A 19,949-nucleotide genomic window follows, 5' to 3' on the forward strand; every position below is an offset into this window, starting at 1 on the left:
TTAATTTCTAAAACAAGTCAAATACTACTTACTCATAGATATTCAAAAAGATCATGGCAAAGAGGGAAAAGAGAAGATAGTTTCTATCTCTCATTTGTCAAATTTCAGGCATGGGTTCTGGGCAGGGAACGATATGGTAAGATCAACAGAGAATCTTGTATATAACTCCCTTCTTTTTTCTTGTTTCTTCCTTTCTTTCGGAAGCAATGAGGAAGGAATGAAAGTACACAGAGTTTAAAGTTAAACAGAGTTTGCAGGAATTTTGGCAGGACTGTATTTACTCTCTCTCAGTTTTGCATTGCTATAGAAATAAAAAATTACATGAGGCTGAGTATTTTATACTGAAAAGAGATCAATTTAGCCCAGAATTTTGGAAACTAGGGAGGGGGGTGAAGGTCTGGGGACCTTGGCTAAATTATATTGTTTTATTGTGTGAATGTTTAAATTTGTAACAAGGAATCCCACAATTATGTACAACTATTATGCATCAGTAAAAACATGGGGGGAAAATAATTTGGGAAGCTAGAAGTCCAAGATTGGGTGACCCATCCATTGGACTTCTGATGAGGGCATTTTGGGTACATCACAACACGGCAGATGGCAGCATGTTATGGTTTGGATGTGAGGTATCCCCCAAAAGCTCACCAAAAAGGTTCAGAGGAAAAATGATTGGGTTGTGAGAGTCTTAAATCAGTGATTTAATCCCTCATAAGAATTAACTGACTGGTAACTGAAGTGGTAGGTTTTGGCTGTAGGAGGTGGCATTGGGGTGTGGCTTTGGGTATATATTTGTATTTAGAGAATGGAGTCTCTCTCTGTTTCCTGATCATTATGATATGCACTGCTTTCCTCTGCCATCCTTTCCTGCCATGAGATTCAGCCTCACCTCAAACCCCAAGAAATTGGGCCAGCCTTCTATGGACTAAGACCTCTGAAACTGTCAGCCTCCAAATAAACTTTTCTTCCTCTACAGTTGTTCTGGTCAAATCCTTTAGTCACAGCAGCGAAAAAGCTGACTAAAACACAGCATGTCAAGAAGGCCTATGGTAAAGGAGAGAGATGCCACATGGAGAGACAATGAGAAAAAGGCTTCAAGCTCACTTTAAAAAAACCAACCAAACAAACAAACAAAACAAAAAACCCACACTCTTGTGGGACTTCCTATAAGAACCTCAACACACTGCCTCAAGAAAAGGATTCATCTCTCTTAAATTCCCAACCACCTCCCACTAGGCCCCACCTCTTAGGGGGTCCCTTACCTTTTAAAATTGCCATAATGAGAACCAAGCTCCAATACATAGACCTTTGGTGGACACACTGAAACCATATACAAACCATAGAGCCCTCCTCCAGAATTCTTATTTCCATTGCATAATAGAGACAATATCATTTATTCTGCATGATTGTAGTCAGGATGAATTTGACACATAACATATGGAGTGGATAGAAAATAGTCTATAAATTTAAAAACATTATTTTTACCATTACTCAGCAAACACAGGAACAGTGTACTGTAGTGGCTCAAGAAGAAAGTTGGAGAACAAAACTGCTTGGATTCAGATTACTTACCAGGCTATATTAGCTGGGACAGCTGATAAAGTCTATGCATGCCTCAGTTTCTATAAAATCATAAGGAAAGATTTATTATGAGGTTTAAGATATACACTCCATGTAAAGCAGTCAGTATTGCGTCTGAAACACCTGTAGAGTGCAGGGAGCCCCCTTCTGACTGTTAAGAGGACAAATACCAGACCATTAAAACAACTACTGGGTGTTTGAGAGTATATAAACCATGTACCTTTTCTCACATACTGAAGCTCCAGAAGAGTAAAACAGCTCCACTGTGAGTCTCTTATTTTGGGAAATTAGACTTTAAAAATAAATGATACTTCCTCATTCTAGGATGCTTAAACAGACTCCCAATCTTGGGAAACATTTTTCTATATTCTACATCTAATAGACTTTTTTTTTTTTTTTTTTTTTTTTTAATAGCAAATAGTTTCTGTGATCTCTTCCAACAAAATGTTTGAAAGTTCCAGTTGAGAAATCCTGTCACACCCACCCACCAACAGAACACTGAAAATCCCTTTTGGGGTTGTTGATTCATTTCCTTGGACTGAGTACTTTCAGTTTCACATTACTGTAAATTCATGATAAAGGTTGTTGTTCTCTTCAGTGTTTGATCACTCAGGGAAATCCAGAAAGGCTCACGACGCTGGAGGATAAAATAAAAGCTCAGCCATCCAGCAAGAAGCAGAGAAGTGAGAGAAGTCAGTCCACCCACACTGAGCAGGAAGAGCAGGTAAGAAGGCTTCCTTCCCTTCTCAGCCTGTCTCTGCAGCTCTGGGGCAGCTCTGCTCAGGAACAGGGACCCATAAGGCTGGGGCAGGGATGGGAAGGGATTTATAAAAGTCAGTTTTCTTAAAAGCAGCCGGTGATGGGACTGATGAAACCTGATGCTTCAACCTGACTGAGGGCATTATGCCCATAAGTGCCACTAGTGGGCTTGTATTGCATTAGGCATCTTCAAAGGGGAGCTGAACTGAGGGTTTGAAATGCACGGGGACGGCCTTCTCATGGTGGACATTGCCATATTGACCAGAGACACAATTAAATTATCACCATCATTAGGGAGCCTGCTCAGTCCTGCTGCTGCTGCTGCTGCTGCTGCTGCTGCTGCTGCTGCTGCAGCTGAGAAATTGAAAGGGCTGCCTATGTGTTCTTTTCATGAGAAAGAAAGAAGAACAATGAGGTGCTGGGTAAACAACCACCCACACTTAAAACAAGGAAAAGGAAAAACTAGAACTAGGAGCAAAAAAAAAAAAAGCCAAAAATAACATACTTTCTTTCTTTTAATTTTTTTTTTAATTTTTAAATTAAGGAATAGTTTTATTGGTGAGACTTCAAAGACCAGAGCACAAGGCATGAATGTCTTGATCTTTTCACAATGGGTCGTGTCAGGGTCAAAGAGAGAGACACTGCCTATTTCCCACTTTTGTTTGTTAGAAGCCAATGTGAGAACAAACTCATCAGAGTGGTAACAGAATGTTATGGTCCCAGGGGATCAGGGTTTCTTGGGAAAACCTAGCTGCCTTGCCCTTGGAGGATTTAGAAATATCCTTATATTCATATAATTCTTAAAATTAAGCTATCCTTTCATTCCCAAGATGGCCTTAGTTTTTTCTCAGTAAATGGATGAATGGTTGAGGGCTTTTATTCCCATAAAATCAGGTTTTCTCTTTTGAATTTAATTGAGATTTGCTGTTGTGGAGAGAGGGTTGTATGTAGGTATGTGTATTCTTGCGTGCACGTGAAGCAGCATGCTGTCTAATCATCCATCTGAACTTGGCTTCCAAGTGGATTTCCTCCTTCAAATGTAGAGCAGACTAATTTCCTGGTGCTCTTCACTTCTTAGCCCTCATCAGCAGAATCCAGCCCCTACATTTGGCAGCCTCTTTCCCAGCCCAGCCTTCCCAGGCCTTCAGGCAAATTTTCCTGCTTTCTGGAAACTGTGACCTTTGAAGTCCTGGACAGGCACCAGCCTCAATCACCACCTTATAGCCATCCTCTCCTTTATCAGCTCCTTATCTTCCACCTCCTCCTCCTCCCATTTTTCTTTCCTCTCTCTACCAAATAGAAAAACAGAACAAAACAGAAACACTAAAAGTGTGTGACTGGATATACATATTTATTTTTAACAACTTCATGTCCAGCTCTCTTGATCTGCTTCGTAATTTCTTGATCCCTATTTCAGTCATTTCTTTTTTAAAAAATCTTTCTCTTTTTCTTTTCTTTTTTTTCTTTTTTTTTTTTTTTTTTGGTGGAGGGGTAGGAGGGTGTGGTTACCAGGGATTGAACCCAGGGGCACTCAACCACTGAGCCACATACCCAGCCCTTTTTTGTATTTCCTTTAGAGACAGGGTCTCACTGAGTTGCTTAGGGCCTTACTAAGTTGCTGAGGATGGCTTTGAACTCGCGATTCTCCTGCCTTAACCTCCCTAACCACTGAGTTTATAGATGTGCTCCACTGCTCCTGGCCAGATAATGTATTTGAGAATATTTGAATATATGTTAAGCAACTTTTAAAAACATATTTTCAGGGCTGGGGATATAGCTTAGTTGGTAGAGTGCTTGCCTCACATGCACAGGGCCCTGGGTTCAATCTCCAGCAACACACACACACACATACACACACATACACACAAAATGCATTTGCAGATCATGATCAAATATTGGCATGATTTTTTCCAATTTCACATTTTTTGAGTGGGATGAGTTTTAGTAGTAACATATGGTAATTGTGTGTAAATTTGTACACAATTGTGTAACTAAGTAAAAACTATGTATAAATTTCATATGCTTTGTCTTTTTAATAGTATTGTAATATATTTCTAGTGTCGTGTTTATGGAGAAGTAAATAGTATATTGTTGCAAATGCTTTACCATTTGCATGCCTTAAATCAGTGTAAAACTTAGCAAGACTCTGTTTCAAAATAAACTAATTTTAAAAAGGAGCTGGGGATGTACTCAGCATGTTGAGACCCTGGGTTCAATCCATAGGACTACATTTTTTTTTCCTATTTTTCATAGCAAAATCAAAGTGTTATGGTTTGGATCTGGAATATTCATCAAAAGCTCATGTGTTAGGCAATGCAGCAATGTTCAGAGGTGAGAAGATTGGCTCATGATGGCTTTGACCTCATCCGTGTATTAATCTACTATGGATTAATAATATGAATGGACTACTGGGAAGTGGTGTAAACTGTGGGCAGGTGGGGCATGGCTGGAGGAAGAAGGCCTCTGGGAGTGTGGCCTTGGAGAGTATATCTGTCCTTGGGCATGCTCTCTCTCTCTCCTTCCTGTTATGAGATGAGCAGCTTACTTCCACCACACCCTTCCATGATGGTGATCTGCCTCATCTCTCAGGATCAGAGCAATGAAGCTGATTATGAACCAAAATAAACCTGTCCTTCTCTAAACTGTGATTATTCACTCATATCCTCACTAAGTTCAAGCTAATTTACTGTGAAACTCATAAAACTTAAGCTTCAGAGCGCTGTTCTGCAAAAGTAAGTTATGTTCATTCCATTTCTAGACTATGAGTTCAGGATCCTCATTCTAGTACAATAAACATAAGTGCTTGAGGTATGAGAAAGAAACACATTTAAAAACATCTGGGAACCATCTAAGATCATACGTCAAACAATGAGTACTTATCCATGAAGGTCTTCATTTGTTTTAAGATTAATGAATGAATAAGTCAGTATTTAATTTCTTGAATCTAGTGGGGTTATCCTATTCTTTCATTTAATATCTAATGTAAAGTTTTAAATAAAAATCCAAGGAAAATTTTTCATGATAAATTAAATTGAAGATTTGGGTTGTGTGAGCAGTTAAATGTTGATGAGTCACTGTTACATCAACATTTTTTAAATGAACCACTTTGATAATTTTTTCATGACTTTCTAAAATTATACACTGTACTAGTTAATTTGCATTGTCAACTTGATTGGATGGAGAGATGTCAAAGGTTAAAAGGCTTCTGGGTATGTTAACCAAAGTGTGTCACAGAATTATTGGCATGTGAGATAGCAAACTGAAGTGGAGACCCTGCCTAAGAGCCAGCAGCACCATCCAATAGGATGGAAGTTTGAAGAGGAAGCAGCAGCAGATGCAAGCTCTATTCTTCCTGAAGGGGTTTTTTGATTGCTTTTGCAATCACCTGAGGATCTTCAGTCTTCCGAAGTGAATTTTGACAGCAATTCTCCAGGGAGTTTCCAGAAACCTTTGGTCTCTGATTAGGGCAACAAAATTGATCTTTCTTGTTCTGAAGCTTCAGCCTCTTGGACTACACAGCTATTGGTTCTCCCAGCTCTCCAGCCTGCAGATGGCCATTGTTGAATATCTAGCTTCTGGTTGTATAAGCCCATTTAATAAATCCCCTATTTATAATCATATTTCCTGTTCATTCTGTTCCTCTAGAGAATCCTGACTAATACATACAGGTTTTCCCTCATCTATGTTGTTGATGCACGCCACACTTTAGTTTATACTGGGGAATTTGTATCTGCCTTCTGAAAGCAAAAGACCAGAAATTGTAAAATATCCCACTTCTTCTCTTGCAGACACTCCAAAACATGGCCTCAGAGACCTACATGCCAGGTCCCATATGCCTCATTGAGAATGTTAAAGGCCAACTGATGATCAACCAGGAAGCCCTGAAGATCCTGTCGGCCATCACAGACCCTGTGGTGGTGGTGGCCATCGTGGGCCTCTACCGTACAGGCAAATCCTACTTGATGAACAAGCTGGCCGGGAAGCAAAAGGGTGAGTGCCACCAGCAAAGCTCTGCTGAGCCCTGTGTCCATCACACTGTGGGCATCCAGCATGGGGATGGAGAGGAGGAAGTTAGAGTCATAGAGGGACAGTGAAGCTAAACTTCCACTCACAGTTGGGCTTTTGGTCCTCAAGGTTCATCCATCTGGTAAAATGTCTCAAATTTCCTTCCTGTTTAAGGTGCACTAATTGTTTAGGCATGTCAATGTGTTTATCCAATCATCTGCAGATGAACACTTGGGCTGCTTCCACCTTTTCACCTTTAAAAATAATGCTGGTATGAAGATGGATGCAAAACTATCTGTATAGTCTATGTTTTCATTTCTTCTGGGTATATGCCCAGAAGTAGAATTGCTGACTTATATGGCAATTCTGTTTAATTTCTTTGAGAATCACTGTATCAATTTCCATACTGCTTGCATCATCTTAAATTCCCATCAGAAATTCATGAATGTTATAATTTTTCTACATCCTTGCCAACATTTATGATATTCTGTTTTGCTGTTGTTATTTGATAGTGGACATTTTAATGGGTGTGAAGCAGTATCTTGTGGTTTTAATTTATAGTTCCCAAAATGACTAGGGATGTTGGGCATCTTTTCATTCACTATTGGCCATTTGTATATCCACTTTGTAGAAATATCTGCTGAAATCCCTGTTCATTTTTTAATCTGGTTGTTTGTGTTGCATTGTAAGGACTCTTTCTATATTCTGGATATCAACCCCTGACCAGATATACATCTAACATGTCTAACAAGTATTTTCCTTAATTCCACGTGTTGCCTCCTCTGTTGATAGTGTACTTAGATACTCAAAAGTTTTTCATTTTGATTACGTCCCACTCATTTTTTTCTTTTGTGGTCTTTACGCTTGGTGTCATATCCAAGAAATCACTGCCAATTCAATGAAATTAAGTTTTTCCCCTAGATTTTCTTTTATGGTTTTATAACTTGAACTCTAATGTTTAGGTCTTTCATCTATTTTGAGTTAATTTCTGTGGGGATTGTAGGAACAGCGGAAAAGCTCCGTAAACTCAACAGGCAGAAACAACCGTTTACCTGTCCAAGATTCTATTAGCGGGACTGTAACAGCCAGTCGCAGAAGAGAAGGGGGTCAAGAGAGAGAGAGAGAGAGGAGAGGGGGAAGAGAGAGAAGAGAGGAGAGGAGGGAGAGAGAGAAGAGGGAAGAGGGGGAAGAGAGAGAGAAGATAGAGGAAAGGGGGGAAGAGAGAGAGAGCACGTACGTACAGGGTGTTGATATTTTTGGGCTCAACACAGAATGAGCAGGGTGAGTGGGCTGTTACTTCTTCATTGGCCAAGAGTTTGTGCCACTTCAGGGATTGGAGGTGTGCCATTCAAAGTTTGCATCATTCACAGTAATTGGAGGTGATGTTTCAGTGCGTCATGGACCGGAGCTCCTGGAACAGAAGTGCTCCTTGCGCCATCTTTACCAACAGGGATAAGGAAACAACACAACTCCTCCTTTTTTTTTTTTTCCTTGCATGTGGATCTGCAGTCTTTCCATGTCATTTCTTGAAGAAACTATTCCTTCTTCATTGAGTGATTTTGGAAGTTTTATGAAAATCATTTGACCATACATGTGAGACTTAATTTCTAGATTCCCTATTCCATTCTGTGACTCTATATATTGGTCTTTAAGCCAGGAACACACTGTTTTGATGACACAATTCTATAGCAAGTATCAGATTTCAGATTCTTTGAAACCTCCAATTTATGCTTCCTTTTTAAAGTTTATTTCTGAGATTTCTTATTAAAATTAGGGTGTGTATTTTTACTTCTAAAAATTCATTGGAATCTTAATAAGAATTCATGGAATGTTTCCCTTTGGATAACAGTAACATCTCAAGGAGAGCAAATGTTTCTATAGATGTGGATTTTCACATATTGCTTATCGTATGTGGGTAATTTCCTCATATTTTTAGTTTGTTTATTTTTTATTATTATAAATGTTACATTTTTTATGTATTAGATATTCTAATTTTTATTCTCTGACTATAAATAAGATCATTCAATACAGGCTGTGTTTTTTTCCCTCTCTCTTACATTTGGTTATGTTTCTATCACACTTTCCAGAACACACTATTAAAATTCTACCCATCTTATTTCCTCTGTGCTTGACAGGCTTCTCTCTGGGCGCCACAGTGCAGTCTCACACCAAAGGAATCTGGATGTGGTGTGTGCCTCATCCCAAGATGGCAGACCACACTCTAGTTCTGCTTGACACCGAGGGCCTGGGAGATGTAGAGAAGGTAAGGAGGGAGGATTCTACTTTGGATTAAACCCCTGTCTCTGAATATTCTTTCTAGTTTGTAGTTTTTCCTTAAATAATATTATTTCATTTTGCTTACATATCATGAGACTAAGTATAGCAACCAGAGATGAGGAAAATATTCATAATACACAATCCTTTCAGAAAATCAAGATAGTAGACAATATTCCAACTATTAACAGATTGTAAGCTCCTCAAGTTACCCCACATGCATAAAGGTAGCAAAAATATAAAAATTAATATAGTAGTCTTATCCTACAGAAAACTTTAGTTAAGAATTTTTGTTTTGAAGCCCCAAGACTTTGTGTTTAACTTAAACTCTGGCAATACCTTAGTGGCTTGAAGCCAAATATCTGATTCTTTTAGCCTTAGCTTTCTGATCTGTCAAATGGATGTAATAGTTCTATATTTGCCTCATATTATTGTTTTGAATATTATTGTTTGAATGTTCAGGTGTACAATAATTACTTGATAAAGTACCTTAGAAGTATTATAAATCTTATTTGTGTTAGTTAGCTCTTCATTGCTGTGACCAAAATATCTGACAAGAACAACCCATAGACAGGTTTATTTTGGCTCATGGTTGGTGAGCTTCATTGCTCTGACCCTGAGAGATTAGGCAGAACACCATCGTGGAAGGTGTGGTGGAAGCAAGCTATTCACTCCATAACAGTCAAAAAGGAGAGAGAGAGAAAGAGAGAGAGAGAACAGTGACAGATATACTCTCCAAGGCCACACTCCCAGTGACTTTCTTCCTCCAGCCATGCCCCACCTGCCCACAGTTTACACCACTTCCCAGTAGTCCATTCATATTATTAATCCATAGTGGATTAATACACGGATGAGATCAGAACCATCATGAGCCAATCTTCTCACCTCTGAACATTGCTGCATTGCCTAACACATGAGCTTTTGATGAATATTCCAGATCCAAACCATAACACTTTGATGAGTCAATCTTGCTATGAAAAATAGGGGAAAAAATTGCATTCACATGCTAGGCAAGCACTGAGTACATCCCCATCCCCCATTTAAACAAATTGTATTTTGAGAGAGTCTTGCTAAGTTTTACACCAATTATGCATGCATATGGTAAAGCATTTGCAACAATATACTATTTACTTCTCCATAAACACCTACAGTAGAAATGTATTACAATACTACTAAAAAGACAAAACATATGAAATTTATACACACAGTTTTTACTCAGTTACACGATTATGTACAAATTTACCTGCAATTACCATATGCTACTACTATAACCTATCCCACTCAAAAAAATGTGAAATTGGAAAAAAAAAATCATCCCAAGATTTAATCAGGATCTCCAAACACATTTTTTTAAAGTTGCTTTACACATACTCAAATATGCTCAAATGCATCATCTGGCCAGGCATAATACACACGCCTATGATCCCTGTGACTTGGAAGGCTGAGGCAGGAGTTCAAAGCCAGCCTCAGCAACTTAGTGAGGCCCTTAAGCAATGTAGTAGGACATTTTGTCAAAATAAAATATATATTTAAAAAAGGGCTGAGAATGTGGCACAGTGGTTAAGCACCCCTGGGTTCAATCCCTTGAACAAAAAAAAATTAATAATACATCATCTGTACTAAAATAGTGCAAAAAAGCATTGGTATGCCCATCATGATTAGATAACTCATGCATATTAAATCTCTTTGATATAGTGGATATTAAACAAATTGTTTATTGTATTTTTATGAAAGCACATTAAACCAAGTATAAAGAAACATATGCTCAAGATAAAATTCATTTCCTTTCAAAACTACTGGACAGTATTTTATTTTATTTTTTCTATCACAAATTCAAGATGGAATTAAAGATACTTTCCAATGAAATACTTGCCAGGCACAGAGACAGGATCAGATTACTTAAAAGATGACAATGTTACTTATATTTTGACAAGCTGTAACACCCCCCAAAAAATCATACTTTAATAACATTCTTATTTAGAGGCTAAATATGAAACTTCATCACTCACAGTTAAATTCAGATAGAGTGTTTTGAATATTGGTAGCCTATTGGAAATATTTGAAACCTAATATAAGAAAACAAATAGTAGCAGACATAAATGAAGGATTTAAGCATTTTTTAAAAATAACTTTATTTATTTATTTATTTATTTTTATGTGGTGCTGAGGATCGAACCCAGCACCTTGCACATGCTAGGTGAGTGCTCTACCGCTGAGCCACAACCCCAGCCCTCTGTCTCAACAGATCTTAAGAAATGAGATCACCATATTGGATGACACTTAAGAACAATAACTAAATAGAGAGAGATATCTTTTTTTAACCAATTTATTGAGTTATGATTTACTTTTCATCAAAAAAAATCTGTCAAAATTAAAAGTCTCAAAAATTATCACAGTTTACATGAAAACATAACATTTACAGCTCTGAACTGGTAATGCACTCTATGCTAGGTGTGTTAATATTGATATTTACTTTCCCTTAAGGTTACTAAGATCTAGTGCATTTTTTTGGCCTTCCTTTCATGCAGGAAGACATGAGTCTTTCTAAGTCAAGCACTTTCGGTTTTCACAATCTTTTTGCTGTTCTGGTGCAGCTGTTCATACCCATGGCAAGGGTGTGTTATGATCTCTTTAAAGTCCTACAGGCCTATGCTCAGGATCATTGTCATCATCATCATCCATGGTGACAGGCACTGATTTAGAGAAAGCCTCCTGATAAAATTTTTCAACGGAAATTGTCTTTAAGCCCTTTGAATACCCACAACCTTGACTGCTTTGCAGCCATCTGCCAGTCAAAATAGGAGTGCCTGGGAGAATCAGTGTAAAACAGAAGTACGAATCAAAAAAGTATTCAAAGTCCAAGTCCTATAGACACTCATTTCAGTTTGGATCTGAGTTCCTCTTTTAGGTCTTTAGTCTAATAAAACTCCAAGTGAGCATACTTTTACCACTGCTGATCTGAAAGCACCATGTAATAAAATATCCTCTTGATAAAAATGTGTTCTGACCTCCAGGGCGACAACCAGAATGACTCCTGGATCTTTGCCCTGGCAATCCTCCTGAGCAGCACTTTTGTGTACAACAGCATGGGAACCATCAACCAGCAGGCCATGGACCAACTTCAGTATCCTTTTGGTGGTCCAAAACAGCACCAAAGTCAGAGGGGGAACCTCTATTAGTAAATCAGCTGCCTGAGCCAGAATCTTGATGAATCTAGCACACACACACACAAAAAAAAAGAAAAACAAAACAAAAATAACAAGGACAGAGGAAAGGCTCATATATCTACTAAATAATTGCCATGTAGGTTAAGAAAAACAAAGTGGAAATGAAAGTTTTGGAATATGTGGAACTAGTGGGGGAGGGGGAGCCCTGTTATTTTTGTCAGTTTTCCTTAATTAGCTCCTCAGCTATGTGACAGAGCTGACAAATCGAATCAGAGTCAAATCCTCACCTGAGGAGAATGAGATTGAGGATTCAGCTGAATTTGTGAGCTTCTTCCCAGACTTTGTGTGGACTCTGAGAGATTTCTCTCTAGACTTGGAAATAGATGGACAGCCCATCTCAGCAGATGAGTATTTGGATGCTGCCCTGAAGCTAAAGCAAGGTAACAGGAACTTAGAATTGATAAATGGGGATGTCAGAACCCAAGACATTACTATTTTTTACTTTCATTTTTATTTTTTTTTTGTTACCAGGGATTGAACCTAGGGGCACTTAACCACTGAGCCATGTCCCCAGTCCTTTTTATTTTTTATTTTTTGTTTGAGACAGGGTCTCACAAGTTGCTGAGGGCCTTGCTAAGTTGCTGAGGCTGGCTTTGAATTTGTGATCCTCTTGCCTCAGCCTCCCAAATCACTGGGATTACAGGGATTCCTGGGAATTCATGCTTAATATCCAAATTAATAGATTTGACTTTAAGTTATATTCTCCCTGTTTTTTTTTTCTTTCACCTTTCCCTTTGCTATGATTCAGTAAATTTGAGAATTTGTGCTTAGATTTTGTGATTCTAAATTTAACCCCAAAATATGGGTACAAAGGATATATATTTGAAGAAAATAGATCAAAGCCTAAGCAGTATGCCAGCTCAAATGTTGGAAAACTATGACCCAATACAATTGATGGCCAATGTAGCTACCAGATGTCTGTAAATGAATTTTATTCAAATAATTCTGTGTCCATTCATTTACATATTGTCTGTGGATGCTATCATGATACAGTAACTGAGTTCTTAAGACATCTAACTTATCTGAAAAGGTTGAAATATATACTCTTTTGCTTTTAAAATGATTTTTTTTTTTGGCAAATCCTTATAGTATGCAAATCCTTTTTTTTTTTTTTTTCTTATTCCAGGTACCAGTAAAAAAGACAAAAATTTTAATCTGCCCCGGCTTTGTATCCGGAAGTTCTTCCCAAAGAAGAAATGCTTTATTTTTGATAGGCCCACTCATAGAAAGAAGCTTGCCCAGCTAGAGACCCTGCATGATGATCAACTAGACAGTGAATTTGTGCAACAAGTTGCAGAATTCTGTTCTTACATATTCAGCTATTCCAAGGTTAAAACTCTTTCAGGAGGCATCAAGGTCAATGGACCACGTGAGTACCCTTTTCAGTAATCCCACTAATCGTTAGGATCAGAGGAACATGAAATAACATCAACCTATTTCAGTTTTGAAAAATACTTAATTATCACTTTTGTTGTATTAAATTTTAGATGGTACCAAAATTTATAATAGATTTTGTTAACCAAACATCCTTGATAGGAAAAGGTAGGAATGGCCAAAATAAAAATATATATGTGTGTGTGTGTGTGTGTGTGTGTGTGTGTATCTATATCTATATCTATATCCTAAAATTGCCCTAGTAAACTGGAGCTATACTCTCCAATATAGTAGTCACTAGACAAGGATGGCTATTTAAATTTTAATGTAAATTAATTAAATGAAAGAAAATTTAAAAATTTGATCACAGAGCTCCATTTCAAGTGGTAATATCTACATGTGGCTAATGCTTATTGTATTAGCATATCCAAGAAAGTTCTCTTGGACAATACTGTTTATTCTAATACACCAAATGGAGCACTCTTTTTGATTGGGATAGCATCTCTTGTTCCATAATAACAATCGAATACTTACTATGGTCAGGTCTAATGATGGACATAAGTGAAAGAGATGTGGTTTCTGTTTTAATGGCATTTGGTGTTAAAAATGGATGCGAGCTTTCAATGAGTGCCAGCCCATTTAGTCTAGGACCAGGATTCTCAACACATCACCTTGGGATCTTGCCAAAGAGGCAGGCCTAATTCAACAGATCTGGGGTAGGACTGAGATGCTTTATTTCAAGGAACTTCCAGGTGATACTGAGGATGTGAAGAATGTGAGGCAAACAGGTGGTAACTGATATGCTCAGAATTACACAGAACAAATGTTTTCTTCATTCCACCAACCAATATCATCATTTGTTCTCTATATGTAGGCTTGGAGAGTCTGGTGCTGACCTATGTCAATGCCATCAGCAGTGGGGATCTGCCCTGCATGGAGAATGCAGTCCTGGCCCTGGCCCAGATAGAGAACTCAGCTGCTGTGCAGAAGGCCCTTGCCCACTATGACCAGCAGATGAAGCAGAAGGTGCAGCTGCCCACAGAGACCCTGATGGAGCTGCTGGACCTGCACAGGGACTGTGAGAGAGAGGCCATTGAGGTCTTCATCAAACATTCCTTCAAAGATGTTGACCAACTATTTCAAAAGGAATTAGGGGTAATTTTTCTCTCAAATTTATATGGATTTGGATTTTAGAAGGCAAATACTATGAGAGAATAAGATGGGTCTTCTTTTGAGAGAGGCAATTGTTACTAGATTTTAAAATGATGACAGCTGTCTGTTGATAATTAACAGGAGAAATGGTTTTATTACTATGTACTCAAAGCTTTGAGGCCTTTTCTCTCTTATGAATAATCTAATAATCTTCTCCTTAACTTAATTACATGCAATAAATAATAATCAGGGCTTCTAATCAAATTACATGCCCACGGTTATTGCACTGGTTTGATATTCAAGACAGAAAAGCAAAAGGAATTTGAGTCTTACTTGTCTACAGCTGGACTATGTTGAGCCACATTTTTTCCCCATGGGCAGTCATTCAGACCAGTTTGAAAATGTGGTCTAAAGCCAGCAATCTCTGTTCTGAATCTCACCTCAAAGGAGAAAGAGCTTCAGTAGAAAGTTGGGACCAGGAGGAAGAACCTGGTCCCGCAGAAGAACCTGTAAATTTATGTAGGGGTCTTAATTCTTTTTTTCAAGAAGTTCCAGAAGTTCTGAGTTTTAGCTAACAACTTTTTCCTGTTATGTTTTTTTTTTTTTTTTTTTTTTTTTTTTTTTTTTTAATTTTTACATCAAAGACCCAGCTAGAAACAAGGCGGGACAACTTTCATGAACGGAATCTGAAAGCATCTTCAGATCGTTGCTCAGCTTTACTTCAGGACATTTTCAGCCCTCTAGAAGAGAATGTGAAGCAGGGAATTTATTCTAAACCAGGGGGCTATCGTCTCTTTATTCAGAAGATAGAAGAGCTGAAGAAAAAGTACTATTTGGAACCCAGGAAGGGGATACAGGTGACCGAGATATATCTGTGTATTATGGTAAACTACCAATGTGCCCTCTCAAACAGCAGTGTCACCAAGACTAACTGCACAAAGAGGTGCCTTACTCTCTGCATGACGTTCACAGTTTCAATAACATGTACAAGGAGCCCATTATAACTAGACATGTCCTAAATATTCATCAAAGAAGAATGTGCCCAACTAAAAAATGAGGTATAAATTATCAGATTAACCACCAAGTTGTTACTATCATAGATGGATATTTTGTGTTGCAAAATGCAATGATGGTACCCTGAGCAAAACCAATAATTTATCAGTTTGTGCTTCAAACTGGCTTTAAAGAACAAGATTTCAAATAATGTCACCATCTGTCTCTCTGTCCCTTACTCTCTCCCATCCCCACACTGCCCTTCCTTTCTTCCTTCATCCTCATTTCTCTGATCAGCTTTCTCCATGAGGTCTCATTCTCCAGCCAAGTTCACCCCATATAGGACCACAGCACCACTAACGCCAAATGAACAGCCCTCAGTCTAAAAGGACCGAGAGTCTCTTCTGCACAGTAAGGGACTCCTTAAAAGCCATTGTTTAGTGGGTGCTCTGACCAAACAGCCTGGAGCAAGTGCCCACTTCCTGTGTCAGGGAATCTTGGCCACCAGTTATGCCAGAGCCAAGAGGATCAATTCCTAGAGGCAAAGGTGCGGGGGAGACAGACAGGAACAAATGTGTCATTTCCTACTGTTGACTCTGTGTTCTCTGGACTCTAAGGCTGAAGAGATTCTGCAGAAGTACTTGAAGTCCAAGGAGGATGTGACTGACACAATTCTACAGACAGACCAGACTCTCACAGAAAAGGAAAAGGAGATTGAGGGTGAGTAGTGAGTCAGGAGATGGGAAGGCTGAAAAGCTCCGAAAGGTTTATATCATTTGACTGAGAGACAAGGGATCTCTAAGCCGGAACAAGAAGAGCAAAGATATGTCTTATTTTCCAAGTCACACTGGGTAGAGCGTCTGCAGTCAGTGGCAACTGTAGCAAGGAAGTGTAGAGGAAGGCCAGGCAGCAGTAACCCCGTTTACCTTTTTCTTCTCCCTTTTCTTCTTCAGTGGAGCGTGTGAAAGCTGAATCTGCAGAGGCTACAGCAAAAATGTTGGAAGAAATGCAAAGGAAGAATGAGCAGCTGCTGGAACAGAAAGAGAAGAGTTATCAGGAACACGTGAAACAGCTGACTGAGAAGATGGAGAAGGACAGTGCCCAGATGCAGCAAGAGCAAGAGAGGATCATCGCTCTTAAACTTCAGGTATCAATAGTTGCACCACCTCGAGGTTTCTGTTTCTGTTTTTCTCTCCATTCTCCCTGATCCTAACTTTAGTGTGGCAGGTAGAACATGAAGTCTAAAAATAGACTTTGCCTGCTCTCTTCTGCTTTTCAATTCCTATGTGCTTGCCTGACCTGTCCACTGCCTATGTCTGGGTTTTTTTTTTTTTTTTAAGTTTTTTTAATCACAGTTATATCTTTCAATGAATGGCAGTTGTTATCTGCTAAACATCATAAATGTTTTACCTCTTGCTTAAGACTATAGAAAACAAGAACTATATCCCTATTGCTTAGGAGAAAAACAGGCTCAGAAAGCATTAAATAATTGTTATCAAGTTATTACAAAAATAAAAAATTTATGAGCTGTCTTCATTAATAGAGGAATCCACCATGGTTTTTTGTTTTGTTTTTCTGTCATACCTGTATGACTTGAGCTGTAGGAGAACCTTGATGAACACCAGAACTCCTTCACCCTCACACTAGTGCAATAGACTGACACTCCTACCTGATTTTTGTGTCCTGTTCCCAGTTTTTATTGTGTTGGAAGTTTTGGCGGAAATTCAGTACTGTCAGGAGTCTTGCCTATCTTTTGCCACCCTGCTACCAAGCTGTGGAGGCTTAGATCAAATCTCCTAATCTAAGATTCAGATACTTTATCAGATTCTGAGAATACTTTATTTCTGTGTTATGTATAGACACATAATAATAAGTGGGTAGATAGATGTATGAGTCTAAAATACCTGGAAAAGAATTGAAACCAAGCATAACTAAGATTTTCCACAAAGGTTTTATACAATTAATAGGGAGAAATCAAGACTGGTAATTTGAGTTCGTTGCCACATCAGGAGATATGGCTGAAAATATTTGTTAGCTAAAAGAACACCCAGGAGAAGCAATCGCAGAGCTCGGATGCCAAGGAAAAGTACCACAAAAATTAAGGGTAAAGAAAATGTCACTAGGAAATTAAATACTAAAAAAAAAAAAAAAATTGTAAAAATCAATGAATGTGCAAACTAGATAGAATACAGGGATTTACTTAGTGCTACAGTTTATTCAGTTTCTTTTTTTTTTTTTTTTTTTTTTAGGAACAAGCCCGGTTACTAAAGGAGGGATTCCAAGAAGAGAGCAAACGACTTCATAATGAGATACAGAATCTTCAAAGGAGGATGGAAAGACCAAAAAGAAGATGTGTCATAAGCTAAAGACCTAAAGATTTACAGGCTTCCTGTTGTCACCTTTATGCAAGGAATAGCTGAAACAATTTTAGATTCTGGACCAAGTGTCACTTCTTTGGATAATAATTATGTATTATGTCATAGTTTTAAAATTTTGCGAAGACAAACAATGATAATTAAAATCATTGTTCTTCTTCCTTAAAAGATTATAAATTATATGAACTCTAGGGCAGAGGGGTTGAAGGGAAGGGAGGGGGCATGGGGTTAGAAATGATGGTGGAATGTGATGATCATTATTAACCAAAGCGCATGTATGAAGACACGAATTGGTGTGAATATACTTTGTATACAATCAGAGATATGAAAAGTGGTGCTCTATATGTGTAATAAGAATTGTAATGCATTCCACTGTCATATATAAATAAAAAAGATTATGAATTATGTAATAAGGATGCATTTTACTTCTGTATCAATACAGAGGTGTCACTGACATCACTCAAGAAAAGTTTGTTCAGTTGTTCAAGTTGCCCACCATTAGACAAATGGACACTGAGAAGAGCCCCTTAAGTAAAAAAACCTTGGCACATAGCTGAGCACCAAGTTATTCAAGTGTATAATGGAGCCCATGGCAGACACAATCATCCTAATTTCTTACTGAAGACAATGAATATTATACCAAGGATGACCAAATTATGATTAATAATGAGATTTCTGGACACTTGACAATAGATGATCCTCACTGATGGATTCCAAGTTAAAACAAGCCACCTTACATAGAAATCCAGAATCTCTATATCATCTGTACAAGAAAGTGGAAGAAACCATTATCATGAGAAGGAGTTGAATTATAAACAAATGCAATAAACAAGAAAACTTTCCTTTCTGTCCCCAGTTCATGCAGATTATAACACTTTAGAACTTTAGACAGTTGACAATGTATTACATTATCAGCAACATTATAACATAACAATGATGTACTGTGTACTTAGAGCAATGTAGAATTTGCAAAGGTGGGCTTTAAATAATGAAAAATAATGTGTTAGAAAACAGAACTAAACTAATGATTTGTTTATAATCCTAAAGCTTAAGCTAATCTTTTCTTAATTCAAGTCATCTTTGAAATTCCATTGATTTTCCCAAAGAGAAAAATGGAATGATTTTGAATCTTTTTAATCAATAAAACATTGCTCTTCTTACTTAGTGTATGTAGACTTTTCTCCAATCTTAAATGTAACTACATTTCAGTAGTTACAGAAGTTTCTTATAAGGATCAAGAATTTTTTTTTTAAAGAGAGAATTTGTTTTTAATATTTATTTTTCAGTTTTCGGTGGACACAACATCTTTATTTTATGTGGTGCTGAGTATCAAACCCAGCATCCTGCCAGGCAAGCGCGTTACCACTTGAGCCACATCCCCAGACTGGAAATAAGATGTGTTTTACTAGTCTTTTTATTATTTTTTCTCAGTTTTTCACCAACAGTAAGGTTTTAGCCTTACTAACAATGGCTGGGTAACTTTTCTGAAAAAAAAATAGTAATTATTTATGGTTTTGCAAGTCACACATCTGTTTCAGCTTCTCAGTTCTGCCATTCTTGCAAATGTGGCAATAGATAATAAATAAATGAATGAGCAGCTGTTCTCCAATAAACTTCTTTTCAAAACAGATGGCATCCGCAAGCCATGGTTTCAGACCTCTATTTTACAGAAACATTGGTAAACTTTCTACTTACTTACCTTATGTTATTTAGATTTCTAAGAATCATATAGATTAAGTTGTATATGTTAATATCTAGAAAAAATTATGTGGTATTTCAAGATATTACATGTTTAGAAAAAAGCAGGGAAGCGGCTAATACCATTAAATCCACATTAAAAAGGCTGCTTTTTCTCATTTCTTTGAGATCTTTCCCTGCCTTGAGTCCCGCCCTCCATTAGTTGGCAAATTCTTTCTTTCACAGTTGAGCATGGAATGACAGAATTTCTTCACTTCATGGGCATCCAGGTAATATTTATAGCATAATAGGCAGAATATTTATGTAGATATTGTTTATGTTTTCTTTCCCAAGATGCATTGATATAAAGGAATAAAAATTTTTTTTAGTTGAAAAATTTCCTGGCAAAAAAGAGTAATTCTGTCTTCAAAACCTAGTAATGATTGCTTTATTAACCATGTAAGGTAGAAAAGTTGAAAGTTGGCAAGACTAAGTCACTTCCTACTTAGCTTGATAGCATCAAAGTCAAGATCAA

The 19,949-nt window shown here is 37.7% G+C and overlaps 1 protein-coding gene across 1 annotated transcript; it reads left to right on the forward strand.

Moving 5' to 3' along the window:
* The first annotated feature begins 2,158 nt into the window (after positions 1–2,158).
* Positions 2,159–18,142, forward strand: LOC143403888 (guanylate-binding protein 1-like). Its single transcript, XM_076862196.1, is given in 12 exon segments — positions 2,159–2,302; positions 6,126–6,327; positions 8,478–8,605; positions 11,631–11,740; positions 12,027–12,223; positions 12,970–13,212; positions 14,092–14,372; positions 15,014–15,226; positions 15,980–16,082; positions 16,316–16,509; positions 17,612–17,693; positions 17,696–18,142. Coding segments are annotated over 11 exon segments (1,782 nt in total). The 5' UTR covers positions 2,159–2,302; positions 6,126–6,137; the 3' UTR covers positions 17,737–18,142.
* The last annotated feature ends 1,807 nt before the right edge of the window (positions 18,143–19,949 follow it).

The sequence above is a fragment of the Callospermophilus lateralis genome, chromosome 7 (assembly GCF_048772815.1).
Source record: "Callospermophilus lateralis isolate mCalLat2 chromosome 7, mCalLat2.hap1, whole genome shotgun sequence".
Classification (NCBI taxonomy): domain Eukaryota; kingdom Metazoa; phylum Chordata; class Mammalia; order Rodentia; family Sciuridae; genus Callospermophilus; species Callospermophilus lateralis.